This window comes from Salvelinus fontinalis, chromosome 1, assembly GCF_029448725.1.
Source record: "Salvelinus fontinalis isolate EN_2023a chromosome 1, ASM2944872v1, whole genome shotgun sequence".
Lineage (NCBI taxonomy): Eukaryota > Metazoa > Chordata > Actinopteri > Salmoniformes > Salmonidae > Salvelinus > Salvelinus fontinalis.
In genome coordinates, this window is record NC_074665.1 from 89,085,204 (window position 1) to 89,102,399 (window position 17,196).

At 33.4% G+C, this 17,196-nt stretch overlaps 1 protein-coding gene across 2 annotated transcripts in view; it reads left to right on the forward strand.

The window, feature by feature from the left end:
* The window catches only part of LOC129863440 (piggyBac transposable element-derived protein 5-like), a 53,149-nt gene that overhangs the window by 5,191 nt on the left and 30,762 nt on the right, over positions 1–17,196 (forward strand). For both annotated transcript variants that reach the window (XM_055935438.1, XM_055935430.1), the window contains exon 2: positions 1,080–1,510. In XM_055935438.1, the coding sequence (XP_055791413.1) occupies positions 1,080–1,510 (431 nt within the window). The remainder of the gene's footprint in view (positions 1–1,079; positions 1,511–17,196) is intronic.

Consider the following 17,196-nt stretch of genomic DNA (forward strand, 5'->3'; position numbering starts at 1 on the left):
CGGGGGAAGAAACTGGCTGGTTGGTGATGTGATGTTGTCCTCCCACTTGAGACTGTGGGAGATGATGGTCCCCAGGAATTTGAATGATTCAGCTGTGCTAACACTTGAGCCATCAATCTCGATGGGGAGAGATGGTGAGGGGCGTTTTCTGAAGTCAACTACCATCTCCACGCTTTTATCTGTGTTTTAGGTTATTGTGACTGCACCAGGCCACTACCCACTGGGCAAAAACTGGTTGAATCAGTTGTTTCCATGTCATAAATAAATAAATAAATCAATGTGGAAAACTGATTGGATTACAAAAAAAGTCATCAACGTAAGAAAATGTTGTCTTTTTTTCACCCAACTTTTAACCTAATCCATTGACGAGGTAACATTTTTTGTTGATTTCGCGTTGAATTCACGTTAGTTGACAACTCAACCAAATTTAACTGACGTCTGTACCCAGTGGATAGCCGGTCGATCTCTCCACGGTACATGGACTCATTGCCGTCGGTGATGAGACCGACCAGAGTGGTGTCATCTGCAAACTTGAGTAGTTTGGAGGTGCGGATTACAATGCATTGGAAACTACAGTATGTCAATGTCGATGAGTGGGCTTTTCCAAACGGTTATAGTTGTCGGCTTGCATAAGTGGGAATGTTCATCTGACACGTTCGAGACAAGACTTTTTCTATCCACTATAGTGTAGCACATGACAATAATGAACCCTTCCCTCAAGCCCAAAAAGCTTGATTCTTGTTTCGATTACATTATGGTTACTGTCATGTTGAATAGAAGTTGATTGCAGCCCTAGGGTTGACAGCACAATCCAAATAACAAAGACTGGAAAGAAATGCTACACGTTGTGCTTTTTTAATTTACTAAATAACTCAATGCACAAAATAGCTCCATACTGTCAAAGTAATGTAATTCCCTTTTTAGAAATCATAGTCGTTTACACAGTAAGACTCAATTTACAAGTAATGTGTGATTTGATGCTGTCAAATGAAAATAACAATCTGAGAGGCAGGTTTTAATGAGCGAGTGATGCTTTGACTGCAGCTCCATCATCTGTCTGTCTCTCTCCCTGTCACCAGGCCCTACCCAGAGAATGCCAGCCACAGCCACTTGCATGGACTTCTTCCAGCTCTTTGTGCCCGACAACGCCATCCAGAACATGGTGACGCAGACCAACATGTACGCCAAGAAGTACCAGGAGCGCTTCGGCAGCGACGAGGGCTGGCGAAACGTGACGGCGGCCGAGATGAAGGCCTTCCTGGGCTTTGTGACTTCCACCAGCGTTCACCGCTGTGAGTCAGTGCTCAGCATCTGGAGCAGTGGCTTCTTTAGCAACCGCAGCATCGCACTCAAGATGAGCCAGGCGCGCTTCGAGAAGATTCTCAAGTACTTCCACATCGTGGCCTTCCGCTCCAGCCACGGCAGCCATGGCCTCTACAAGATCCAGCCCTTCCTGGACTCACTGCAGCAGTCATTCGGCTGCAGCACCTTCCGCCCCTCACAGACTCAGGTATGGCAGTAGGCTGCTGTGTGTACTGTTCAGCTTTGGACATGTTTAGTACAGATGACAGGGCTGGGGTCAATTTGAGTAAACTTGAATTTTATTTAAAGTTTTTCCTTTTTTAAATTATTTAAAATAAAATAAAAATCACTTCCTGAAGTGACTGCCTTCAATTCAAATGTGTTGACATTTGTGCCCAGCGGGCAGCTTGGTGTGTTCGGCTCTGGGTACTTTTAGACCAGACTCAGGTAGGTTGTCATTTGGACAAACATTTCTGGAACACAGTACGTTGTGTTCATGTTTGTTCTAGTTTAGAACAGACTCATAGTTAACTTCTTTGGGAGCTGAATATTTATCTGTGAAGAGTAAACTTGTTTGTCTAATTAAACTCTATTCAAATGTTAATCTGATATCTGGCAGCAGCTGAATAACGTGTATTTGGGTCATTTAATTAAGAGGGATTGGTTAAGATTAAGTTCAGAAACAAGCCAATGCACACTGAATATCCTTGCTGCAATTTGAATTGATTGACATGAGCCAATTTGCACCCTCCCATGGGAATTCCACCAACTCTTTCAGAATCTTGGCAATGTGAACTTTCCTGAAAGGAGGACAACCTGTCTTCTCTTTCTGTGCTAGGAAGAAGTGGGCTGGGAGGATGCGAAGTCGAAATGTTGTTGCCTTCACAGAAATAATGACATATGACTGCCTCTGTGTTACATGTTAGAAGGTTATGCTGTATTTTGGTATCAAAGAGAGGGTCAGATTAGTGATCCATTTTTTTTATCCATAGTGACTAAAGACTGCAATTTCTGAGCCCAAAGTGTATTTCTAACTGATTTAGAATGTGTCCCTAAGCCTACTAGTTACTGCACAGGGTATTTTCACTAAATGTCAACGTAGCCATGTCAGGGATTTCTCCACCTGTCATCTGTTCTAGTTCAGTTTTAAGTTACTACTTTGACACAGACAGACCCAACTTTGTAAAATAGCCAACCAATATAACAACCAGTATCACAACAAATATACCAATATTACGACCAATATAACAAGCACTATCATATCCAGTATCACAACAAATACACCAATATTACGACCAATATAACAAGCACTATCACATCCAGTATCACAACAAATATACCAATATTACGACCAATATAACAAGCACTATCACATCCAGTATCACAACAAATATAGCAATAGAACGACCAATATAACAAGCACTATCACATCCAGTATCACAACAAATATACCAATATACCAAGCACTATCACATCCAGTATCACAACAAATATAGCAATAGAACGACCAATATAACAAGCACTATCACATCCAGTATCACAACAAATATAGCAATAGAATGACCAATATAACAAGCACTATCACATCCAGTATCACAACAAATATAGCAATAGAATGACCAATATAACAAGCACTATCACATCCAGTATCACAACAAATATAGCAATAGAATGACCAATATAACAAGCACTATCACATCCAGTATCACAACAAATATAGCAATAGAATGACCAATATAACAAGCACTATCACATCCAGTATCACAACAAATATAGCAATAGAATGACCAATATACAGTTGAAGTCGGAGATTTACATACACTTTGGTTGGACTCATTGAAATTCATTTTTCAACCACTCCACAAATTTCTTGTTAACAAAACTATAGTTTTGGCAAGTCGGTTAGGACATCTACTTTGTGCATGACACCTTTAAAACGCTTGGAGAATTCCAGAAAATGCTTTAGAAGGTTCTGATAGGTTAATTGACATAATTTGAGTCAATTGCAGGTGTAACTGTGGATGTATTTCAAGACCTACCTTCATTCTCAGGGCCTCTTTGCTTGGCATCATGGCAAAAAATCTAAAGAAATAAGCCAAGACCTCCAAAAAAATTTTAAAACCTCCACAAGTCTGGTTCATCCTTGGGAGCAATTTCCAAACGCCTGAAGGTACTACGTTCATCTGTAGAATCAATAGTACGCAAGTATAAACACCATGGGACCACGCAGCCATCATACCACTCAGGAAGGAGACGCGTTCCGTCTCCTAGAGATGAACGTACTTTGGTGCGAAAAGTGCAAATCAATCCTATAACAACAGCAAAGGACCTTGTGAAGATGCAGGTACAAAATTATCTATATTCACAGTAAAACGAGTCCTACAATTGACATAACCTGAAAGGCTGCTCAGCAAGGAAGAAGCCACTGCTCCAAAACCGCCATAAAAAAGCCAGACTACGGTTTGCAACTGCACATGGGGACAAAGATCGTACTTTTTGGAAAAATGTCCTCTGGTCTGATGAAACAAAAATAGAACTGTTTGGCCATAATGACCATCGTTATGTTTGGAGGGAAAAGGGGGAGGCTTGCAAGCCGAAGAACACCATCCCAACCGTGAAGCACGGGTGTGGCAGCATCATGTTGTGGGGGTACTTTGCTGCAGGAGGGACTGGTGCACTTCACAAAATAGATGGCATCGTGAGGAAGGAGAATTATGTGGATATATTGAAGCAACATCAAGACCACAGTCAGGAAGTTAAAGCTTGGTCGCAAATGGGTCTTCCAAATGGACAATGACCCCAAGCATACTTCCAATGGTGTGGCAAAATGGCTTAAGGACAACAAAGTCAAGGTATTGGAGTGGCCATCACAAAGCCCTAACCTCAATCCTATAGAAAATTTATGGGCAGAACTGGAAAAGCATGTGCAAGCAAGGAGGCCTACACACCTGACTCAGTTACACCAGCTCTGTCAGGAGGAATGGGCCAAAATTCACCCAACTTATTGTGGGAAGCTTGTGGATGCCTACCCGAAACATGTGACCCAAGTTAAGAAATGTAAAGGCAATGCTACCAAATACTAATTGAGTGTATGTACATTTCTGACCCACTGGGAATGTGTTGAAAGAAATAAAAGCTGAAATAAATCATTCTCTCTACTAATATTCTGACATTTCACATTCTTAAAATAAAGTGGTGATCCTAACTGACCTAAGACAGGGACTTTTTACTAGGATTAAATGTCAGGACTACCAATATTACTGTCACGTTCATTTGTAGAGATGGACCAAGGCACAAATGTAGAGTTCCACATAATTTATTATAAAGTGAAACAAAATAAACAATAAACAAACAACAAACTGTGACTACAGAGGTGCAACGTGCACTACTCAGAACAAAACAATATCCCATAACACACATGTGGAAAAAATGCTACTTAAGTATGATCCCCAATTAGAGTCAGCGATAGCCAGCTGCCTCTAATTGGGAATCATACTAAAACACCAACATAAAAAAAAAACTAGAACCCCACATAGAAAATATAAACTAGACTAAACCCTAGTCACGCCCTGACCTACTCTACCATAGTAAATAAAGGCTTTCTATGGTCAGGACGTGACAGTACCCCCCCCCCCCCCCAAAGGTGCGGACCGCAAAACCTGAAACAAAAAGGGGGGGGGGGTGTCTAGTGTCGGTGGCGGCTCTGGTGCGGGGCGAAGTACCCGCAGATCCAGCCATGGGCCCAGGCTGAACACTGTGCCTGGACTGGATCTAGGTGCAGAAGAAGACTCCTGCCATGGAGCGGGACTGGACGCCGTGTTCGGACCAAACATCGGCGCAGAGGAAGAATCCTGCCATGGAGTGGGACTGGATGCCGTGTCTGGACTGGGCATCGGCGCAGAGGAGGGCTCCTGCCATGGAGCTGGAGGTTCCGGATCGTGAACCGTCGCCGGAAGCTCCGGACCGGGAACCGTCGCCGGAAGCTCCGGACCGGGAACCGTCGCCGGAAGCCTGGTACGTGGGGCCGGCACTGGTGGTACCGGGCTGGTGACACGCTCCTCAGGGCTAGCGCAAGGAGCAGGCACAGGACGTACTGGACTAGGGAGGCGCACTGGTGGAAGAGTGCGAGGAGCAGGCACAGGACGTACTGGGCTGTGAAGGCGCACTGGAGACCTGGTGCATATAGCCGGCATCAATTGTACCAGAACTTTAACATACTTCTCAGGACGAGTACGGGGAGATGACTCAGGTGGCATCGGACGGCTAACACGCTCCTCAGGGCGAATGCCGTGCATACTACGCCAAACCAACGGCTCTCTCTCATCACTCTCCTCAACTTTCGCCAACCACTTCTCACTCAATCTATCCCAATATTCCTCCTCGGTCTCTGACTCACCCCTCAACTTCGCCGATTACCCCGTGTGTCGCTGTCCTTCCTTCACCACTTGCGTCTCCCGCCATGGAAGGTGATCCTGTCCTGCCAGGATTTCTTCCCAAGTCCAGGATCCCTTCCCATCCAGAATCTCTTCCCAAGTCCAGTATACTTCCTCCTCCTGGGCACGCTGCTTGGTCCTTTGTTGATGGGATATTCTGTCGCTTTCATTTATAGAGATTGACCAAGGCACAGCGAATGTAGAGTTCCACATAATTTATTAGAAAGTGAAACTTAGCCAAACAAACAAACAATAAACGAACAACAAACCGTGACTACAGAGGTGCAACGTGCACTACTCAAAACAAAACAATATCCCATAACACACATGTGGGAAAAATGCTACTTAAGTATGATCCCCAATTAGAGACAACGATAGCCAGCTGCCTCTAGTTGGGAATCATACTAAAACACCAACATAGAAAAAACAAACTAAACCCCTAGTCACGCCCTGACCTACTCTACCATAGAAAATAAAGGCTTTCTATGGTCAGGACGTGACAATTACAACCAATATAACAATATTACAACCAATATAACTACAAATATAACAACACTTTTACAATCAATATAACAACCAATACAACAATATAACTACCAATACAACAACCAATATAACAATATTACAACCAATATAACTACAAATATAACAACAATATTACAACCAATACAACAACCAATATAACAATATTACAACCAATATAACACTATAAAAGGCAATACAACAACCAATATAACAATATTACAACCAATACAGCAACCAATACAACAACCAACACAACAACCAATATAACAATATTACAACCAATACAACAACCAATATTACAATATTACAACCAATACAACAATACAACAACCAATATAACATATAACAACCAATATAACAATATTACAACCAATACAACATATAACAACCAATATAACAATATTACAACCAATACAACATATAACAACCAATACAACAACCAATACAACATATAACAACCAATATAACAATACAACAACCAATACAACAACCAATACAACAACCAATATAACAATATTACAACCAATACAACAACCAATACAACAACCAATATAACAATACAACAACCAATACAACAACCAATATAACAATACAACAACCAATACAACAACCAATACAACATAACAACCAATGTAACAATATTACAACCAATACAACAACCAACACAACAACCAATACAACATATAACAACCAATACAACATATAACAACCAATACAACATATAACAACCAATATAACAATATTACAACCAATATAACAATATTACAACAAATACAACATATTACAACCAATACAACAATCAATACAACCAATATAACAATATTACAACAACCAACACAACAACCAATACAACATATAACAACCAATACAACATATAACAACCAATACAACATATAACAACCAATATAACAATATTACAACCAATATAACAATATTACAACAAATACAACATATTACAACAAATACAACATATTACAACCAATACAACAATCAATACAACATATAACAACCAATATAACAATATTACAACCAATACAACAACCAACACAACAACCAATACAACATATAACAACCAATACAACATATAACAACCAATACAACAACCAATACTACAACCAATATAACAATATTACAACAAATACAACATATAACAACCAATACAACAACCAATACAACATATAACAACCAATATAACAATATTAAAACCAATATAACAATATTACAACAAATACAACATATAACAACCAATACAACAACCAATATAACAATATTACAACCAATACAACAACCAATACTACAACAAATACAACATATAACAACCAATACAACATATAACAACCAATACAACATATAACAACCAATGTAACAATATTACAACCAATACAACCAATACAACAACCAATACAACAACCAATACTACAACCAATATAACAATATTACAACCAATACAACAACCAACACAACAACCAATACAACATATAACAACCAATACAACATATAACAACCAATACAACATATAACAACCAATACAACATATAACAACCAATATAACAATATTACAACCAATATAACAATATTACAACAAATACAACATATAACAACCAATACAACAACCAATATAACAATATTACAACCAATACAACAACCAATACAACAACCAATTTAACAATACAACAACCAATACAACATAACTCCCAATACAACAATGAATACAACATATAACAACCAATATAACAATATTACAACCAATATTACAATATTACAACCAATACAACAGCCAATACAACATATAACAACCAATACAACATATAACAACCAATACAACATATAACAACCAATACAACATATAACAACCAATACAACATATAACAACCAATACAACATATAACAACCAATACAACAATATTACAACCAATATAACAATATTACAACCAATACAACAACCAATACAACAACCAATTTAACAATACAACAACCAATACAACATAACAACCAATATAACAACCAATACAACAATGAATACAACATATAATGACCAATATAACAATATTACAACCAATACAACAATATTACAACCAATACAACAATATTACAACCAATACAACAACCAATATTACAACCAATACAACAACCAATATAACAATATTACAACCAATACAACAACCAATATAACATATAACAACCAATATAACAATATTACAACCAATACAACAATACAACAACCAATACAACAACCAATACAACAACCAATATAACATATAACAACCAATATAACAATATTACAACCAATACAACAATACAACAACCAATACAACAACCAATACAACATATAACAACCAATATAACAATATTACAACAAATACAACATATAACAACCAATACAACAACCAATATACCAATACAACAACCAATACAACAACCAATACAACAACCAATATAACAATACAACAACCAATACAACAACCAATATAACAATACAACAACCAATACAACAACCAATACAACATATAACAACTAATACAACAACCAATATTACAACCAATACAACAATACTACAACCAATACTACAACCAATACAACAATACTACAACCAATACTACAACCAATACAACAACCAATACAACAACCAATACTACAACCAATATTACAACCAACACAACAACCAATACAACATATAACAACCAATATAACAATATTACAACCAATACAACAATACTACAACTAATACAACAACCAATATTACAACCAATACAACAATACTACAACCAATACAACAACCAATACTACAACCAATATTACAACCAACACAACAACCAATACAACATATAACAACCAATATAACAATATTACAACAAATACAACCTATAACAACCAATATAACAATATTACAACCAATATAACAACCAATACAACAATCAATACAACATATAATAACCAATATAACAATACAACAACCAATATTACAACCAATACAACAATACAACAACCAATATAACAATACTACAACCAATACAACAACCAATACAACATATAACAACCAATATAACAATATTACAACAAATACAACATACAACAACCAATATACCAATACAACAACCAATACAACAACCAATACAACAACCAATATAACAATACAACAACCAATACAACAACCAATATAACAATACAACAACCAATACAACAACCAATACAACAATATTACAACCAATACAACAATACTACAACCAATACAACAATACTACAACCAATACTACAACCAATACAACAATACTACAACCAATACTACAACCAATACTACAACCAATACTACAACCAATACAACAACCAATACTACAACCAATACAACAACCAATACAACAACCAATATTACAACCAACACAACATATAACAACCAATATAACAATATTACAACAAATACAACCTATAACAACCAATATAACAATATTACAACAAATACAACCAATACAACAACCAATATAACAATATTACAACAAATACAACCAATACAACAACCAATATAACAATATTACAACCAATATAACAATATTACAATCAATACAACATATAATAACCAATATAACAATACAACAACCAATATTACAACCAATACAACAATACAACAACCAATATAACAATACTACAACCAATACAACAACCAATACAACATATAACAACCAATATAACAATATTACAACAAATACAACATATAACAACCAATACAACAACCAATATACCAATACAACAACCAATACAACAACCAATACAACAACCAATATTACAACCAATACAACAATACTACAACCAATACTACAACCAATACAACAATACTACAACCAATACTACAACCAATACAACAATACTACAACCAATACTACAACCAATACTACAACCAATACAACAACCAATATACCAATACAACAACCAATACAACAACCAATACAACAACCAATATTACAACCAATACAACAATACTACAACCAATACTACAACCAATACAACAATACTACAACCAATACTACAACCAATACAACAATACTACAACCAATACTACAACCAATACTACAACCAATACAACAATACTACAACCAATACTACAACCAATACTACAACCAATACTACAACCAATACAACAACCAATACTACAACCAATATTACAACCAACACAACAACCAATACAACATATAACAACCAATATAACAATATTACAACCAATACAACAATACTACAACTAATACAACAACCAATATTACAACCAATACAACAATACTACAACCAATACAACAACCAATACTACAACCAATATTACAACCAACACAACAACCAATACAACATATAACAACCAATATAACAATATTACAACAAATACAACCTATAACAACCAATATAACAATATTACAACCAATATAACAACCAATACAACAATCAATACAACATATAATAACCAATATAACAATACAACAACCAATATTACAACCAATACAACAATACAACAACCAATATTACAACCAATACAACAATACAACAACCAATATTACAACCAATACAACAATACAACAACCAATATAACAATACTACAACCAATACAACAACCAATACAACATATAACAACCAATATAACAATATTACAACAAATACAACAACCAATACAACAACCAATACAACAACCAATATAACAATACAACAACCAATACAACAACCAATATAACAATACAACAACCAATACAACAACCAATATAACAATACAACAACCAATACAACAACCAATACAACATATAACAACCAATACAACAACCAATATAACAATATTACAACCAATACAACATATAACAACCAATATAACAATATTACAACCAATACAACATATAACAACCAATACAACAACCAATACAACATATAACAACCAATATAACAATACAACAACCAATACAACAACCAATACAACAACCAATATAACAATATTACAACCAATACAACAACCAATACAACAACCAATATAACAATACAACAACCAATACAACAACCAATATAACAATACAACAACCAATACAACAACCAATACAACATAACAACCAATGTAACAATATTACAACCAATACAACAACCAACACAACAACCAATACAACATATAACAACCAATACAACATATAACAACCAATACAACATATAACAACCAATATAACAATATTACAACCAATATAACAATATTACAACAAATACAACATATTACAACCAATACAACAATCAATACAACCAATATAACAATATTACAACAACCAACACAACAACCAATACAACATATAACAACCAATACAACATATAACAACCAATACAACATATAACAACCAATATAACAATATTACAACCAATATAACAATATTACAACAAATACAACATATTACAACAAATACAACATATTACAACCAATACAACAATCAATACAACATATAACAACCAATATAACAATATTACAACCAATACAACAACCAACACAACAACCAATACAACATATAACAACCAATACAACATATAACAACCAATACAACAACCAATACTACAACCAATATAACAATATTACAACAAATACAACATATAACAACCAATACAACAACCAATACAACATATAACAACCAATATAACAATATTAAAACCAATATAACAATATTACAACAAATACAACATATAACAACCAATACAACAACCAATATAACAATATTACAACCAATACAACAACCAATACTACAACAAATACAACATATAACAACCAATACAACATATAACAACCAATACAACATATAACAACCAATGTAACAATATTACAACCAATACAACCAATACAACAACCAATACAACAACCAATACTACAACCAATATAACAATATTACAACCAATACAACAACCAACACAACAACCAATACAACATATAACAACCAATACAACATATAACAACCAATACAACATATAACAACCAATATAACAATATTACAACCAATACAACATATAACAACCAATACAACAACCAATATAACAATATTACAACCAATACAACAACCAATACAACAACCAATTTAACAATACAACAACCAATACAACATAACTCCCAATACAACAATGAATACAACATATAACAACCAATATAACAATATTACAACCAATATTACAATATTACAACCAATACAACAGCCAATACAACATATAACAACCAATACAACATATAACAACCAATACAACATATAACAACCAATACAACATATAACAACCAATACAACATATAACAACCAATACAACATATAACAACCAATACAACATATAACAACCAATATAACAATATTACAACCAATACAACAACCAATACAACAACCAATTTAACAATACAACAACCAATACAACATAACAACCAATATAACAACCAATACAACAATGAATACAACATATAATGACCAATATAACAATATTACAACCAATACAACAATATTACAACCAATACAACAATATTACAACCAATACAACAACCAATATTACAACCAATACAACAATACAACAACCAATATAACAATATTACAACCAATATTACAATATTACAACCAATACAACAGCCAATACAACATATAACAACCAATACAACATATAACAACCAATACAACATATAACAACCAATACAACATATAACAACCAATACAACATATAACAACCAATACAACATATAACAACCAATACAACATATAACAACCAATATAACAATATTACAACCAATACAACAACCAATACAACAACCAATTTAACAATACAACAACCAATACAACATAACAACCAATATAACAACCAATACAACAATGAATACAACATATAATGACCAATATAACAATATTACAACCAATACAACAATATTACAACCAATACAACAATATTACAACCAATACAACAACCAATATTACAACCAATACAACAATACAACAACCAATATAACAATATTACAACCAATACAACAACCAATATAACATATAACAACCAATATAACAATATTACAACCAATACAACAATACAACAACCAATACAACAACCAATACAACAACCAATATAACATATAACAACCAATATAACAATATTACAACCAATACAACAATACAACAACCAATATAACAATACTACAACCAATACAACAACCAATACAACATATAACAACCAATATAACAATATTACAACAAATACAACATATAACAACCAATACAACAACCAATATACCAATACAACAACCAATACAACAACCAATACAACAACCAATATAACAATACAACAACCAATACAACAACCAATATAACAATACAACAACCAATACAACAACCAATACAACATATAACAACTAATACAACAACCAATATTACAACCAATACAACAATACTACAACCAATACTACAACCAATACAACAATACTACAACCAATACTACAACCAATACAACAACCAATACAACAACCAATACTACAACCAATATTACAACCAACACAACAACCAATACAACATATAACAACCAATATAACAATATTACAACCAATACAACAATACTACAACTAATACAACAACCAATATTACAACCAATACAACAATACTACAACCAATACAACAACCAATACTACAACCAATATTACAACCAACACAACAACCAATACAACATATAACAACCAATATAACAATATTACAACAAATACAACCTATAACAACCAATATAACAATATTACAACCAATATAACAACCAATACAACAATCAATACAACATATAATAACCAATATAACAATACAACAACCAATATTACAACCAATACAACAATACAACAACCAATATAACAATACTACAACCAATACAACAACCAATACAACATATAACAACCAATATAACAATATTACAACAAATACAACATACAACAACCAATATACCAATACAACAACCAATACAACAACCAATACAACAACCAATATACCAATACAACAACCAATACAACAACCAATATAACAATACAACAACCAATACAACAACCAATACAACAATATTACAACCAATACAACAATACTACAACCAATACAACAATACTACAACCAATACTACAACCAATACAACAATACTACAACCAATACTACAACCAATACTACAACCAATACAACAACCAATACAACAACCAATATTACAACCAACACAACATATAACAACCAATATAACAATATTACAACAAATACAACCTATAACAACCAATATAACAATATTACAACAAATACAACCAATACAACAACCAATATAACAATATTACAACAAATACAACCAATACAACAACCAATATAACAATATTACAACCAATATAACAATATTACAATCAATACAACATATAATAACCAATATAACAATACAACAACCAATATTACAACCAATACAACAATACAACAACCAATATAACAATACTACAACCAATACAACAACCAATACAACATATAACAACCAATATAACAATATTACAACAAATACAACATATAACAACCAATACAACAACCAATATACCAATACAACAACCAATACAACAACCAATACAACAACCAATATTACAACCAATACAACAATACTACAACCAATACTACAACCAATACAACAATACTACAACCAATACTACAACCAATACAACAATACTACAACCAATACTACAACCAATACAACAACCAATACAACAACCAATACTACAACCAATATTACAACCAACACAACAACCAATACAACATATAACAACCAATATAACAATATTACAACCAATACAACAATACTACAACTAATACAACAACCAATATTACAACCAATACAACAATACTACAACCAATACAACAACCAATACTACAACCAATATTACAACCAACACAACAACCAATACAACATATAACAACCAATATAACAATATTACAACAAATACAACCTATAACAACCAATATAACAATATTACAACCAATATAACAACCAATACAACAATCAATACAACATATAATAACCAATATAACAATACAACAACCAATATTACAACCAATACAACAATACAACAACCAATATTACAACCAATACAACAATACAACAACCAATATAACAATACTACAACCAATACAACAACCAATACAACATATAACAACCAATATAACAATATTACATCAAATACAACATACAACAACCAATATACCAATACAACAACCAATACAACAACCAATACAACAACCAATACAACAACCAATACAACAACCAATATAACAATACAACAACCAATACAACAACCAATATAACAATACAACAACCAATACAACAACCAATACAACATATAACAACCAATACAACAACCAATATAACAATATTACAACCAATACAACAATACTACAACCAATACAACAATACTACAACCAATACTACAACCAATACTACAACCAATACAACAACCAATACAACAACCAATACAACAACCAACACAACATATAACAACCAATATAACAATATTACAACCAATATAACAATATTACAATCAATACAACATATAATAACCAATATAACAATACAACAACCAATATTACAACCAATACAACAATACAACAACCAATATAACAATACTACAACCAATACAACAACCAATACAACATATAACAACCAATATAACAATATTACAACAAATACAACATATAACAACCAATACAACAACCAATATACCAATACAACAACCAATACAACAACCAATATAACAATACAACAACCAATACAACAACCAATATAACAATACAACAACCAATACAACAACCAATATAACAATACAACAACCAACACAACAACCAATATTACAACCAATACAACAATACAACAACCAATATAACAATACAACAACCAATACAACAACCAATACAACATATAACAACCAATATAACAATATTACAACAAATACAACAATACAACAACCAATACAACAACCAATATTACAACCAATACAACAATACTACAACCAATACAACAACCAATATTACAACCAATACAACAATACTACAACCAATACTACAACCAATACAACAACCAATACAACAACCAATACTACAACCAATATTACAACCAACACAACAACCAATACAACATATAACAACCAATATAACAATATTACAACAAATACAACCTATAACAACCAATATAACAATATTACAACAAATACAACCAATACAACAACCAATATAACAATATTACAACAAATACAACCAATACAACAACCAATATATCAATATTACAACCAATATAACAATATTACAACCAATACAACAATATTACAACCAATATTTATTTTATTTATTATTTTATTTACCGTTATTTTACCAGGTAAGTTGACTGAGAACACGTTCTCATTTGCAGCAACGACCTGGGGAATAGTTACAGGGGAGAGGAGGGGGATGAATGAGCCAATTGAACAACAACCAATACAACAACCAATACTTTTTTTTTTTTTTAATCTTTATTTTAACAGGGAAAACAGACTGAGACCTGGATCTCTTTTACGGCTGTGCCCTGTGTAAACATGTTGACATGTACAGTTTTAGACATACAGACAAGAACATTTCAAAACATACACAATTCAACAGAAACAATCACAGACAACATCATATTGATCCTCCATAAACATTTTAAAATGGGCAAGGGACACCAGAGTGTCTAACTTAAGTTGGATCTGCAGTTTGTTCCATAAATAAGGTGCAAAGGAACTGAAGGCAGTCCTACCCAACTCTGTGGAGACCGCAGGAGTCTCTAATGTAATCCACATCTGTGATCTGGTTTTAAAATTAGTACATCTTGTGGAAATTAATGATGATATATATGGAGGTAGTTTTAAAAGAAGTGCTTTATAAATAAACAAGAGAGCATGTTGCTCTCGCCTCACAGATAGAGAGACCCAACC